The sequence below is a fragment of the Penaeus vannamei genome, chromosome 31 (assembly GCF_042767895.1).
Source record: "Penaeus vannamei isolate JL-2024 chromosome 31, ASM4276789v1, whole genome shotgun sequence".
Taxonomy (NCBI): Eukaryota; Metazoa; Arthropoda; class Malacostraca; order Decapoda; family Penaeidae; genus Penaeus; species Penaeus vannamei.
In genome coordinates this window covers 11,541,723-11,556,365 of record NC_091579.1, presented here as the reverse complement: position 1 = coordinate 11,556,365, position 14,643 = coordinate 11,541,723, and the positions used below count along the sequence as shown (strand labels likewise).

The following is a 14,643-nucleotide window of genomic DNA, read 5'->3' as shown; positions in this document are numbered from 1 at the left end:
ACCCCCCTTCGGCAGGCCCCGCCGCCGCGCCCAACGCGAGTGCGGCGAACGGCCTGCCGAAGACCGGGGCCGCCTCTGCCAGCTCGACGGCCTTCGCCTCGATCACCGTGACCACGACGGCGGCGGGGACGGCGGGGGCGCACCCGACCTCCAGCGCCTCCACCTACTCGTCGGCCACGTCGTCGCGCTCCTCCTCGCCCGGGGTGTCCCTGACCACGTTCGGGCTCAACTCCGAGGGGCGAGGCATCCCCGGCGCGATCTTCTTCGCGCTCCGGCCCGAGCAGAATGGCATCCGCAGCCCCCAGCCGTGTCCCTCCTCGCGCGGCACCTCCGCCTCCTCCGTCAAGAGCCCGACGCCAGACTCTGTATCTGCTGGTCAGTCGTACAGACAAACGCTGCCGCCGTCGGGAGTCAAGAGCCCGCCCATCCTGGAGCATCCGGCCTCGAACGTCGTCAAGGAGGAGCACTGGTGGTCCGTCGAGAGCCCGGGGCGCAGCAGCACTCCCGGGCGGCAGCAGGGGGGTAAGCTGGTCAACTCGACATGGGTCAGGCTGATGGGCGGCCAGGCCAACAATCGCCAGAGTTCGGGCCTCCCGTGGCGCACCGCTCGGGCCGTGTCGGGCCAGCAGCTGGACCAGGCGCGTCGCGCGTCGCACGAGGACAGCACGAGCGGCCCGACGTCGCCCAACAGCATGTCCTCGACCGCCACCTTCAACTATACTCCCGCCGTGAACTCGCCGCCGTCGTCCAACCTGTCGTCCGCCACCAACTCGGCCGCGACGTCGCCGCTGCCGGCGGTCAACCAGAGGCCCTGCGAGGACCTCCGCTCCATGGCGTCCAAGAACATCTCCTCCGCCATCATGAGCTACGAGCTGGGCAACAAGTGCGAGCCGCTCGGGTCGCCCGTGGGGGTGGGCGCCCCGGGGTGGCCGGGCCAGGGGCCAGACGCGGCGAAGGCGGCGCCCGCCAACGACGGCGTAGCCACCATGACGCGGCGGGACCTCGTGTGCCCCTCCTGCCAGATGCTGTTCCCTCCGGAGAAGCACCTCCAGTTCCTGGACCACTTCGAGGTCTGCAGGGGACCCGAGTATGCCGATCTATGATGAAAGGGAACGCAATATCACTCATGAAAAAGGGCTTTAGAGAATGAACGTAAGTGTCTCATTCTCTAAATGCAAGACAATATAGATTTTTGTTGAATGCTTATCTATAAAACGTATAGAGAAAAGTAAGTGCCGTTAAGCATCGGAAAAAACTGCACAGTGATACACTGTTCGAAATTCATCTCGTATGAGTTGTGATCTTAGAGCGTAAAGGGCAAAATGCCGTCTCAGAATTCAACATATCCAATTCCTCCTACCCATATTTCAACTTTCTTTTTCTTTATTTGTTTTGTTTTACAAACGTACCTCTCAATGAATTTGATTTTTCCCTGCAGAGAAAGAGTTATACATTACCATTTACAATTTGACCAACCGTCTATGAAACAGAGAGGTAAAACCAGACATATATTATATACCGAGGGAAAGCTATTATATACATATATATATAACCCTTCCATCATTTTCCTTGCAAAAAGAACAGAAGAAAATTCGCTACGATCAGCTTAACGATTCCAAGCGAGAGAGAAACCAAGGAAGGACGTAGCAAGTCCTCGCGGAAACCGCAATTCAGTCGAACTTTTCGATGTATTTCCATGATTTAAAGAAAGGCGAAAAAGAAAGCCAGCTCGTCCCCCTGAACAGAACGAGCAACTTGTCCTGCTCGGGGTCGTGAGGGGAAGGACGAAGCGCTGAGCAAGAGGGAATCGCTCTCTCCAGCAGCCTTCCCTGCGTCGACAGAGATCAGGTCGAGCGTCGGGCGCGGCTGCGTGGGCGAGTCTCTCTTAGAACCTGTTACCACTATGGATCAGCCTGTTGCACTTTCCGCGGATAAGTGTTGGCGCAAGTGATCCAAGAGCCAAGGATAGAGAGTATTGGGGGGAAGACAGTCTCCGGCCAGAGGTAGTTGAGAAGGATCGGGTTTAGCTGTGCTGTCGAGCATATCACACAACGCGTCGAGGCGTTCGCAAGCGTTTAGCACTAGGAACGTGAAACTGAGGTCTTATACACTACATATACGTGCATATATATACATATATATATATATATATATATATATATATATATATATATATATATATATATATATATATATATATATATATATATATATTCACATAAGTATTCGTCGTTCGCACAAAACACGACAACCAGAACACCAAGACAAGAGAAGGATCCAAAGGGAATTCTGCTTCAACTGTAGATGTAGGAAACGCTGGATAAAAACACGGAAAAGGAAAAAGCCAAACCAACCACCCTTATCCACGTTCACGAATACATCACTCAGTTCAAACAAAGCAAAACATCCAAACGAAGAAAACGTGTCATGGGAAGATTGCTTGGACCGTAGAGAAAGGTGCGGGACCATTGGCGGAGCTCATGTCTCGTCATCGGGGAAGATGGAAACCCGTGGACTCATTCAGAACGATGCAGGGGGTGTTTTGGGGGCGTGGGGATGGAGACACGCCCCGGGGGGAGTATCTGGGGCGTGTGTTACTGGAAGGTGTGACTGGATTTTTTTTTCCTTTTTCTTTTTCTTCTCTGTCTGTTTGTTCGTCTTCTACTGCTGCTTTTTCTTATTAGCATTCATCTTATTCTTCCTCTTCTTCTTTACTGTACAACAGTTTGAGAACTTTAGCTTTTTCTTATTTTTTTTCTTTGTCGTCTTTTTCTAACTCTTTTTTTTCAGTGTTGCATTTTCTTCAATGAGTGATGATTTGCCATTTTTCATTTCTCTCACTTTACCTCCTCCCTGTTTTTTTTTTTCCTTTCTCTTTTCTTCTTATACCTCTTCTTCTTTTTCTTCGCCATCCTTCTCCTCCTCTTCTTCCTTCTCATTCTCATTCTTCTTCTGGTCCTCCATCATATACCCTCTTCTTCTTCTTCTTCTTCTTCTTCTTCTTCTTCTTCTTCTTCTCCTTCTTCTCCTTCTTCTTCTTTTTCTTCTTCTTCTTCTCCTCCTCCTCCTCCTCCTCCCCCTCCTCTCCTTCTTCATCTTCTTCATCTTCTTCATCTTCTTCATCCTCATCTTCCCCTTTAATCTTCCTCTTTGCCTTTTCTCCTTTTTCTTCTTCCAGTATTGCACCGTCCACACCCCGCCTGCATCCTCACTAAAAAAAGTGGTTCTGATATTTTTTAAAGATTATTGTGTATATATCCTGATTCGTGTAAATTATTATATGAGAGATTAATTGCTTCTATATCACTGATACTGTTGTGAATTAGTTTTATGTATAACTGAATTGTTTCTGTATAATTAATTTCTTGCAATGTCATAATGACACTGCAATGTATTTTGTACATTTACTTGATTCTTGTACAGATGCAATATTATGTATAAGCTAAATAAACTAAATGGAAAATTCTGTTAATTTGAATGCACATAATTGGCTTATACAATGACACTTCCAATCCTTTTTAAAAGATGAAAAAGATAATAGATATATAAAAAAAAAACAGAAAAAGATACACACTACATATGACATGTTTCAAAAGTAAGAAAAAAGAGAAAATATAAGTGCTAGGAATTAATGGAACCTATATGTAAATTAGCATAGTCCGTGTTAGTTTAGACTCGTTTCAATACTCTGTTTGGCACATGAGCCTCACAGAATCCGATACTCTTTTGTTTCGTATGCGTTCAAATCTGACGAAGAAAAAAAATACATTTAAAAAAAATATATATTAAAATTCTTGAAACATCAAACTCAAATGTGAATATCCGTTATTATTATTTTTTTCCTTTTTAAATGTTTTGATGTGAAATTCTGAAGTTCAGCGTCACTTTTGTATCATTTAATATGTGTACATCCTGTTGTTTATATTGCTTGCCCGAAGGTTTATATGCTTGTATATTAAAGTTACGCTTTGATCTAATGTTTTCTTCCTTATTTTCATTGTTATTCCTTTTGTGATGGTGATAAAATATATTCCTCTTGTTCATGAGGATGAGGAAAAAGAGGAAGGGGAGGAGGAAAAAGATGATGATGAGGAAGGAAGAGATGATGAGGAGGAAAAAGAGGAAGAGGAGGAGGAGGAAAAAGAGGAAGAGGAGGAGGAGGAGGAAAAAGAGGAAGAGGAGGAGGGAAAAAAAAGGAGGAGGGGAAAAAGGAGGAAGAGGAGGGGAAAAAGGAGGAAGAGGAGGAGGAGGAAAAAGAGGAAGAGGAGGATAGTGATGACAGATGTGAAGATAATGATACTAAATGCTTATGATGATGGAGGTGATGAGGCTGATGATGATGGCAATGATAAAGGAATTGATAATAATGATAATGATAACGAAAAAAATAATGATAATTATGATTACAGTCATAGAAACAATAATAATATGAACAGTGATAATAATGATAATGATAATAATAATAATTATAACAATGGTGGATATAATGATAATTATGATAATGATAATGATAATAATATTAATAATAATAATGATTATAATGATAACAATAATAGTAATGATAACGATAATGATAACAATAAGAGTAATAATAATAGTGATAATAGTGATGTTACCAATAATAATGATAATAATAATAATAATAGTAATAATAAAGATAATGATAACAATAAGAGAAACGAATAAGATAAAAAAAAGATAATAATGATAATAGCGATAATAACAACAGCACTACCAACAACAGCGACAACGACAATAATAATGATAGTGATAATGAAATAATAATAAAGATAATATTAACAATGATATTCATAATAATGATAATGATGATCATGAGAAGAACGTTAATAATAATGACATTAATGACAATCAAGCTACTAGTAAGAATGATAATAAGAATGATAACGATGATGATAAAGTATAGTAGTAATTAAAACAATAATAATGATAATAACAATTATGATAACAGTAACAATAATATTAAGAAGAATGATATTGACAATAATGATAATAATGAAATAAGAATGATGATAATAGGAACAATAAAGATAGTGATAATAATGGAAATGATGATAATAATAATAATGTTAGTAATGATAATAATGATAATGATAATAATAATAATGATATTGATAATATACAAAAATAAATATTATAATAATGATAATAACAATGCAATAATAATAGTTATGATAATATGATAATGATGGTAATGATAATAGTGATAATGATAATCATAATCATAATAATGGTAATGATAATGATGGTTATAAGAACAACAATTATAATGATAATGATAAAAATAAAGGAAATAATAACAATGATAATAATAATGAAATAATACTAACAACAACAAGGATATTGATTATAATAAGGATAATGATAGCAATAAAAATTATGATAATAATAACAATAATGATAATGATAAAGATGATAATGATAATGGCAGTAATAATGATAATATTGATGATAGATATGATTATATTCAGGATAATGATAATAATGATAATGATGATTATGATACTAATGATGATAATGATAATGATGATATAAAGGATAATAATAATAATAATGATAAAAATAATAACAATAATGATAATAATAATAATAATAGTAATAACAATAATAATGATAATGATGATATTAAGGATAATGATAATAATAATAATAATAATAATAATGATGATAATAATAATAATAATGATAATGATGATGATAATGATAATGGTGATGATACAAACAACAACAACAGGAACAACAACAACAATAATAATAATAATATAAATATTAATGATAATAATAAAAATGATAAGGATGATAACGATAATAACAGCAATGATGATAATGATGATGATAGTGATAATAATAACAGCGATAGTAATGATAATACAGAATAACAATAGTAACAATAAAAATAATGTTAATGATATTAATAATGATAACATTACCAATAATGATAATGTTGATGATAATGATGATGATAATAAATATGATAGTAATGATAATGATAATAGTAATAACAATAATGATAACAGTAATGGTAATGATAGCAATACCAATAATGATGATAATGATGATAATTATGACATCAACAATAACAAGGATAAAAATAATAAAAAGAAAATAATGATGATGATAAGGATATAACAATGTTGATAATGATGGTTATGAGGAAGAGAATAATGATAACAATAAGGATAATAGTGACAATAGTAACGAAAACAATGATAATAATAATAATCATCATCATTATCATCATAATAATGATGATAGTAATAACAATAGATATGATAATGATAATGATAATAATAATAATAATCATCATCATCATCATCATCCTAATAATGATAATGATAATAATAATAATAAAAAATATAATAATAGCTACAATCATAATGATACTAATATGTGTGTTTATAGTCAATGAGGATTAAATAAAAGCATCTGAAATATGTACTTTATTGAAAGTCGTGAGTAAAGATGAGGCATAGCCCTAGACAGCAGTACAAATAACACACGAAAGGTTAGACATGATAGTAAGAAGTCAATTTATATATCACAAAGTCCCTTCTTATTTACAAATGATTTGGAACAATATTCTGAGTACACTTATTCCAAGACACCTTAAACTAACACTTTCAAAATCCAACACTTTTTAAAATTCATTTGTGCGTTTTTATTTTAATTATTATTTTTTGGGGGGTTGTCTTTGGCATTTCGTCCAAAGGAGAGAAGAGAAGGCGATTTTTTCCATTGCAAATGAGCCTGTTGTTATTGTGGCACTTGTTGAAAACTGTCTGTGGCGCTTGGCACTTCCTCGAGACGAAGGGAGTGGCACATCCTTCTGGGGGTGCGATATGGTGACACTTCCTGTATGTTCTGTGGGATAGGACAGTGATTCTCTCAGCTGGAGATTCACTGTGTGTTCTGTGGGTTAAATATAGCTGGAATGTCATTGTATGTTCTGTGGGAAAATACAGCTGGTCTCATTGTAAATTCTGTGGGATACTTACAGGAGTATCACTGTATATCCTTTGAGAAAATACAACTGGAGTCTCACTGTATGCTCCGTAGAAAAATACAGTTGCAGTCTCACTGTATGTTTTGTGGTAAAATACAGCTGGGGCTTACTGCAAGCTCTGTAAGATGATTACAAGAGTCTCACTGTATATTCCGTGGGAAAAACAGCAGACATCTCACTGTTTGTGTGAAAATATAGTGATGTTTTCAGTGTGGAATCTCGTAGGGAATACTGTGTGGGTAGTACAGTGATGTTTACAGTAGCCACGTATCGAAGTCAGAGGTATGGTCTCGTAATTACACGTTCTCTCACGTCTTTTCTAGCATTATTGATGTCACTTCTTGAACACTAGCGCCAGATGTTTTCCAAGGTTGGCACTTCTGTTGACACGAACAGTTATAAACCGACTGGCACTTCATGACGTCACCACTGGAAGTACACTCTGCAGATGTCCCTTTACTATGGCGTTACCACATAAAGGAATTCAGGTTTTACTGACATCAGCGGTAAAAATATAGCCAAGTTTATCCACGAATCGCGTTTCTGATACATTATGCCATTGAAAGTTAAAGAAAAGGAGGAGATTAACATGTGGGTATTTTGCATAATCGAACATGGCGACCGTTCCAAGGGTCATCACAACTCAAGTCACTTTGGATACCCCTTGCCCCAAAGTCCCTCTTTCTAAAATATATATATGTATGTATACGTGAGCATACTAGCGTACGTACTAGTTCTTAAGTGTGTGCGTGATAGAACAGTCGTGCTTTGCATGTGTACTGAGTTGCATACAAATATAGTTTAGGGTACTTGTGTACACCCGTTCTTAAGTACTTAGTCGCTCTCTCTCTCGCGCGCGCAATATCTCTCATATACACAATTGTACACACATTCTCTCTCTCTCTCTCTCTCTCTCTCTCTCTCTCTCTCTCTCTCTCTCTCTCTCTCTCTCTCTCTCTCTCTCTCTCTCTCTCTCTCTCTCTCTCTCTCACGTAGTATCAATATCAAGCTAGAGAATAAAACAACATTACATTTACATAGACTGCAAAGAGTAGCTTACACTAGCCTTAAGTTTAAGAAATCCCTTGCCAAGACCCTCTGTCGACTATTTCTAATTTCTATTCCTTTTCTCTCTTCGACACTGATATGAAAATTCCTATCAATTCACTCATTTCTCAGAGCTTCTCCAGGAAGATGAGATACGCATACTAATCAAACCAAATCCTTTTTTTTACATTTGGTCAAGAGATCCTATGGTTAAGTCTAATGCGACTCGCCCATAAGATACTGCACTATGTCCTATGGTATATTTTGACCGGGTGACGTCGACTGGTTCATCCTCGTCATCATCATCATCATCATCATCATCATCATCATCATCATTCACCAGTCGAATAAAATGGTTATTATTTGAACATATATTTATCGTTAAAAGATGGTAAATAGTTACCTCTATCACGGCGGGTACCAGTCCCTAGTCAGTTACAATACTATGTTCTATCCTACTATGAACATGAACGAAAGAGTCCTCAGGGATATTCATCACCACTGGAAGGTACGTGAAGGTACACAGGAAACCGTATTCAGAGAACAGAGTACAAACAAGAAAAAATAGTCAAAACCTTAAGAATACAACAGCATTTCCGTGAGGAAATTAACAAAAAGGCTAACATTGGAGCTTGTTTACAGAGGTTTAAAAAACGAAGCATAACTACAGTAAGAAAGGGAACGCTAAAACGTGACTTTTCCATATATATATATATATATATATATATATATATATATATATATATATATATATATATATATGTGTGTGTGTGTGTGTGTGTGTGTGTGTGTGTGTGTGTGTGTGTGTGTGTGTGTGTGTGTGTGTGTGTGTGTGTGTGTGTGTGTGTGTACACATATGTTTGTGTGTATGTATATATATATATATATGATATATATATTTATATATATTATATTATATATATATATAAATATATTATATATATATATATATATATATATATATATATATATATTATATTATATACATATATATTATATTATATATATATATATATATATATATATATATATATATATATATATATATATGTGTGTGTGTATATGTATATTTAAATGTATATGTATGTGTATGTAAACGTATATGTATATGCATATGTATATATATATATATATATATATGTATATATATATATATATATATATATATATATATATATATATATATATATATATATAGTAAATAGGACGTAATTTCGACCCTCTTGCCTGATAAGGAGTCTCATCCTACTCGAAACGTCATGTCTTAGCTGCTCCTTCTTACCGCTTCATTTTAGTAGATCACATCTTCCCTTCGTTTTTGGCACTTAATAAAGATTATTTCATTATCCTTATCCTATGTACAGCGTATTTTGGGGGGCAATTCTACTCCTTTTCCCTTTCGGCAGTTAGTCTTTAGTCTTCGTGAAAAACAAAATTTCCTTTTCAACATCAAAACATAATTCTTTCCGAGAAATTTGAACCTAGTAGTCACCTCCCTTGAGTGTGTTCAATTCTGTCCCTCCCCCTTATCTATAATTAAGAATACGACCTGTTCTTTCATTTCTCCTTATGGGTTTCGCCCTCTCTCAGTATTGGCGTGATGCTGTGATAGAATTTCATACTTCCTAGATCATATATCATACTAGTGATTGTCTCTTTGCTAGTATTTCTCTCCAGCTGCGGTTCCCTCCCTCGGCCGGTTGGTTAAAATCATGCGAGGTCCGATCCAGTGAATATTCATTTATACATACATACTTATACACATAAATACATATATATCTGTCAGTATAGATGTGCATATCTACCGGATAGATAGATAAAGGTATATCTATGAGACAGAAATACATTTATTTATGTGTGTATGCGTGTCCGTATATATGAATATTCATTGGGTTCTCGCTCAATTTTAACTAATTGGTCGTTTATCTCCAAACTCCTGACTAGTACTCGGTCCGTATCATTCAAAAGGGAAATTCACTTAAAAGGCAGAATCAAGGTAAGAGCGTGATGATAAAGGCCAATGCAACATACCTTTGGAAGCTAAGATATATGGCTTGAGAAAAAAAGGCAGAAAGAAACGTGAGGAATAAAGATAGCAAGAAAGGAAGGGAGAGAGAGAGAGAGAAAGAGAGAGAAAGAGAGAAAGAAATGAAGGAAGAAAGAAAGAAATGAAAGAAAGAGGACACTACAACAGCATTATGGCGGTTTATCTTCTACATCCTCCAAGCATTACGTAGATCGATATAGACATCAAGGAAATGAACAAGTGAACAGCGTTTAGCGTGACGAATGTAGACAAAAAAATGTGACAAAAAGTATGATTCCGCAGCAGAACATATGACATTAGTGTTTTGATGTTATCTTCTTCGGAATTCCGTGTAGAAGACTTTGGAAGATGGCAATACCGGAGCGTTAATCATATCTATTAATTTTGCAATTGTTGAATTATCCATTTTTATTTACGTTTATGCACTGTTCATTTATGTGAATTATTCATTGTATGGTGTCTTTTTTCTATGCGGGTTATAGAGTGACGTGTATCACCAGGTACCTGAAACTGTATCATACATTTTTTTTCATGTTTTTTTCCCAGCGACAAGGATGTCCTACGTATTCCATCATGTGACCATACTCAAAAAAGGTAAATAAAACGCTACTTTGATGAAAGATCTGTAACGTAACTTTGACGAGAGATCTGTGACGCTACTTTAACGAGAAGTACGTGAAATAACATACGAAACGTCATTTAGATGAGAGTCACGGGATCTTTACCTCTACGATACGCTACTTTGACGAGACTGCCGTGACACAACGCAAACCCTCGCCCGACGTAAGGACTACATCACAAGAAATGCTACGGTTATAATAACAACCATTTTCCCCGTGCTATGACGTCATATCCTCGGTGTAAATAACCCGACGCGATACAAGGCAACTGGACACTGAATGGAAGTGCCTGGCAATGATTCGTCACACTGACTTTTCCTATTAACTTTTCCGCCATTTGACCCTTCGTTAAACGTATAACTCGGCTATCGGATATCAACCCCTCAAAATAAGACATCGACTGCACTAATTAATCTAAATTAAAATATTGATTCATCGAAAACTGGTCAAAAGAGTCTACATACTACATACGGGACTTGAACATTGGCTCGATACGTAATTGGTTTAGACATTGGATACCAGCGGATTGGGGGGGGGGTTAGGGGGGGAGTGGGTGTTCCTGATACTACTCACGCTACAAGATCGTTATCTAAGATATAATCGCGCGAAAGAAAAGAGAAGAAGGAGAAGAAGCATACAAAGAGAGGAGGAAAGAGAGAGAGAGAGAGAGAGAGAGAGAGAGAGAGAGAGAGAGAGAGAGAGAGAGAGAGAGAGAGAGAGAGAGAGAGAGAGAGAGAGAAGCGAAAGAAAATAAAAAGAAAAGAAAGAAAGACAAGCATTATTCGCCCATCTCTCTCTTTCCTCCCGTTTTATGATGATTGTCCTAGTTCCCTTGACCTGACATGACCTTCACATTGACCTCTCCCCATCATAACCTCAGAGGTCAGAGGTCAGGCCCATGATTTGATAAGCCTTCGAAGCAGACCAACACCGAGTCAACAGAGGCTGCGTTGACCCATCTTGACCTAAGGTGACCTCGAAGGGCGTTCAAATGTGCCAGTTGGACGCCTGGTTGAGACGGAGCTCCGGGTGACCTGATGACCCATTGCGGTAGATTCTCTGGAGGTTTTGCAGCGACGACGACGAGACTGTGCGCTCCAGGATCTGCCGGAGGAGGGGCGGCATGAGGTAAGTCCGGAGAGTTTCATGAGAGGACAGACATGAGGTAAATCAGGAGAGTTTTATGAGAGGAGAGACATGAGGTAAATCAGGAGAGTTTCATGAGAAGAGAGACATGAGGTAAGTCCGGAGAGTTTCATGAGAGGAGAGACATGAGGTAAGTCTGGAGAGTTTCATGAGAGGACAGACATGAGGTAAATCAGGAGAGTTTTATGAGAGGAGAGACATGAAGTAAATCAGGAGAGTTTCATGAGAAGAGAGACATGAGGTAAATCAGGAGAGTTTCATGAGCGGAGAGACATGAGGTAAGTCCGGAGAGTTTCATGAGAGGAGAGACATGAGGTAAGTCCGGAGAGTTTCATGAGCGGAGAGACATGAGGTAAATCAGGGGAGTTTCATGAGGACAGACATGAGGTAAATCAGGAGAGTTTCATGAGAGGAGAGACATGAGGTAAATCAGGGGAGTTTTGTGAGAGGAGGAGGGGCACAGGGTAAGTCAGGGGAGTTTCATGAGAGAAGGAAGGTAAGCAAAGTCAGGGGAGTTTCATGAGAGGAGGTGGGATACGCAAAATGAATCAGGGGAGTTTCATGAGAGAAGAAAAGAAAAAGTAAGTTATGGGAGTTTTATGAGAGAAGGAGGGAAAGATAAGTCAGGGGATTTTTATGAGAGGAGAGACACGAGGTAAGTCAGGAGAGATTCATGAGAGAAGGAAGGACACACTAAGTAAGTCTGGGAAGTTTTATGAGAGAAGGAAAGAGGAGTTCAGTCAGTGGAGTTTTATGAGAGAAGGGAAGAGAAGGTAAGTCAAAGGAGTTTTATAAGAGGAGGAAAGACATGAGGTAAATGAGGAGAGCTTTATGACAGGAGGAGGGACACACAAAGTAAGTCTGGCTTCCATGAGAGAAAGGGGGACACGAGGTAAGGGGAGTTTCACGAGAGCAGGAGAGACTTGAAGTAAATCAGGAGAGTTTTATGAGAGAAGAGGGGCACAAGGTATGCCAGGAGAGTTTCATGACAGAAGGAGGAACAAGATAAATCAGGAGAAATTCACAAGAGAAGAAAAGAGAAGGTAAGTCAGGAGAGTTTCATGAGAGAAGGACATAGAAGATAAGTCAGGTGAGTTTCATGAGAGGAGGTGTACATAAAGTAAGTCGGGGGAGATTTATGAGAGATGGAGGGACACTAATATTAATAATAACAGTAAATACATGAATGATTATACTCAGTCCCCTTCACTTCCAAACTCCATTACTCGTTGACAAGATATGTATCCATCGTCAATTTAGACTTTTTTGCATCCGAAAAAAACAGCAAGATTAAGACGTAAGACTCCTTAGCGTATGAACAACTTAATTGAGCATCTGAAGAACTTTTTTTTCGCTGAAGATAGAATCGAAACACTTCAGATAAATCGCTTGTGCTGTAAAGTTATTCCTTCATGTAGAAAAGGTATGAATGAGACTGGATATCTTCACAATACAAGAGATGTATTTGACCGGTTTCGATTACGTCTTCATCATGTATTTCTGATGAAGACGTAATCGAAACCAGTCAAATACATCTCTTGTATTGTGAAGATATCCAGTCTCATTCATACCTTTTCTACATTTGTCAACATGGATACGGTTCATTATTCCTTTATATTCAGTTTCCTTTCTATAAGTGGAACGATTTTTTCTCGGATTTTTTATTGCATCTGTGCCTCTGATTTATCTATCATATATATCATATCATATATAGTTATTGCTCTTATCGATATATCAATTGCTTAGGATTGTTATTGTATCTTGTATTAATTTTTTCGTTGATTAGGTGCCCTTATATTGTCCTCAAGCTTACCCGACGGATCAGTAGAAAAGAAAACTGAAAAAAATATATAACCTTTTCAAAAAAAAAAAAAAAAAAAAAAAAAACAAACAAACTGGAGGATGATAATCCAGGGGCATGCAAAATAAAGATACATTACTAAGTTTATAACGTCCAAAATTCGGGACTTCCCCTCCCCCCCCCCAAAAAAAAAAAAAAAAAAAAAAAAAAAAAGCCAATTATCCAGTGACACGCAAAATGAAGATGTCCCAATTTCAGGACTTCCTCACCCCCCCCCCCACAAAAAACCAACATACAAACAAACAAACAAACAAAACATAAAGACAATAATCCAGTGGCATGCAATATGAAAGTGCATTACTAACTTTACAATGTCCCAAATCCAGGACTTCCCCTTCCCCCCACCCCCCCCATCCCCCCCCCAAAAAAAAAAGAACAAACGAACACAAACCAAACAAAAAGAAAATTATCCAGTGGCACGCAGTAAGAAAATACATTGCAAAGTTTACTATGTCCCAAATTCAGGACTCCCCCCCCCCCCCAATTTTTTTTTCCCAACGCGAGCGAAAGGCGAGAGAAAAGCAAGGGGTTGGAAAAGGTCATGGAAGTGGAGAGTGAAGTTAAAGCAGGTCGGGAAAGGTCAAGGGGGGGCATGGGGTGGGGGTGGAAATGCATATATATTGCGGAGAACGTGAAAGAGAAAGAGAGAGAGGGGGGAGGGAGGGAGGGAGGGAGAGAAAGAGAGATGGATAGATAGATAGAGATAGAGATAGATAGATAGATAGATAGACAGAGACAGAAAGAAAGAGAGAGAGAGAGAGAGAGAGAGAGAGAGAGAGAGAGAGAGAGACAGACAGACAGACAGACAGACAGACAGACAGACAGACAGACAGACAGACAGACAGACAGACAGACAGACAGACAGACAGACAGACAGACAGACAGAGAGGGAGAGAGAGAG

The 14,643-nt window shown here is 38.4% G+C and overlaps 1 protein-coding gene across 3 annotated transcripts in view; it reads left to right on the top strand.

Moving 5' to 3' along the window:
* Nucleotides 1-3,972, top strand: part of LOC113820212 (pneumococcal serine-rich repeat protein) — an 86,064-nt gene extending 82,092 nt beyond the window's left edge. For all 3 annotated transcript variants that reach the window (XM_070143858.1, XM_070143857.1, XM_070143859.1), the window contains one exon: nt 1-3,972. This exon is cut by the window's left edge and continues 1,813 nt beyond it. In XM_070143858.1, coding sequence (XP_069999959.1) covers nt 1-1,103 — 1,103 coding nt within the window. In that variant the 3' untranslated portion in view covers nt 1,104-3,972.
* Nucleotides 3,973-14,643: the final 10,671 nt, after the last annotated feature.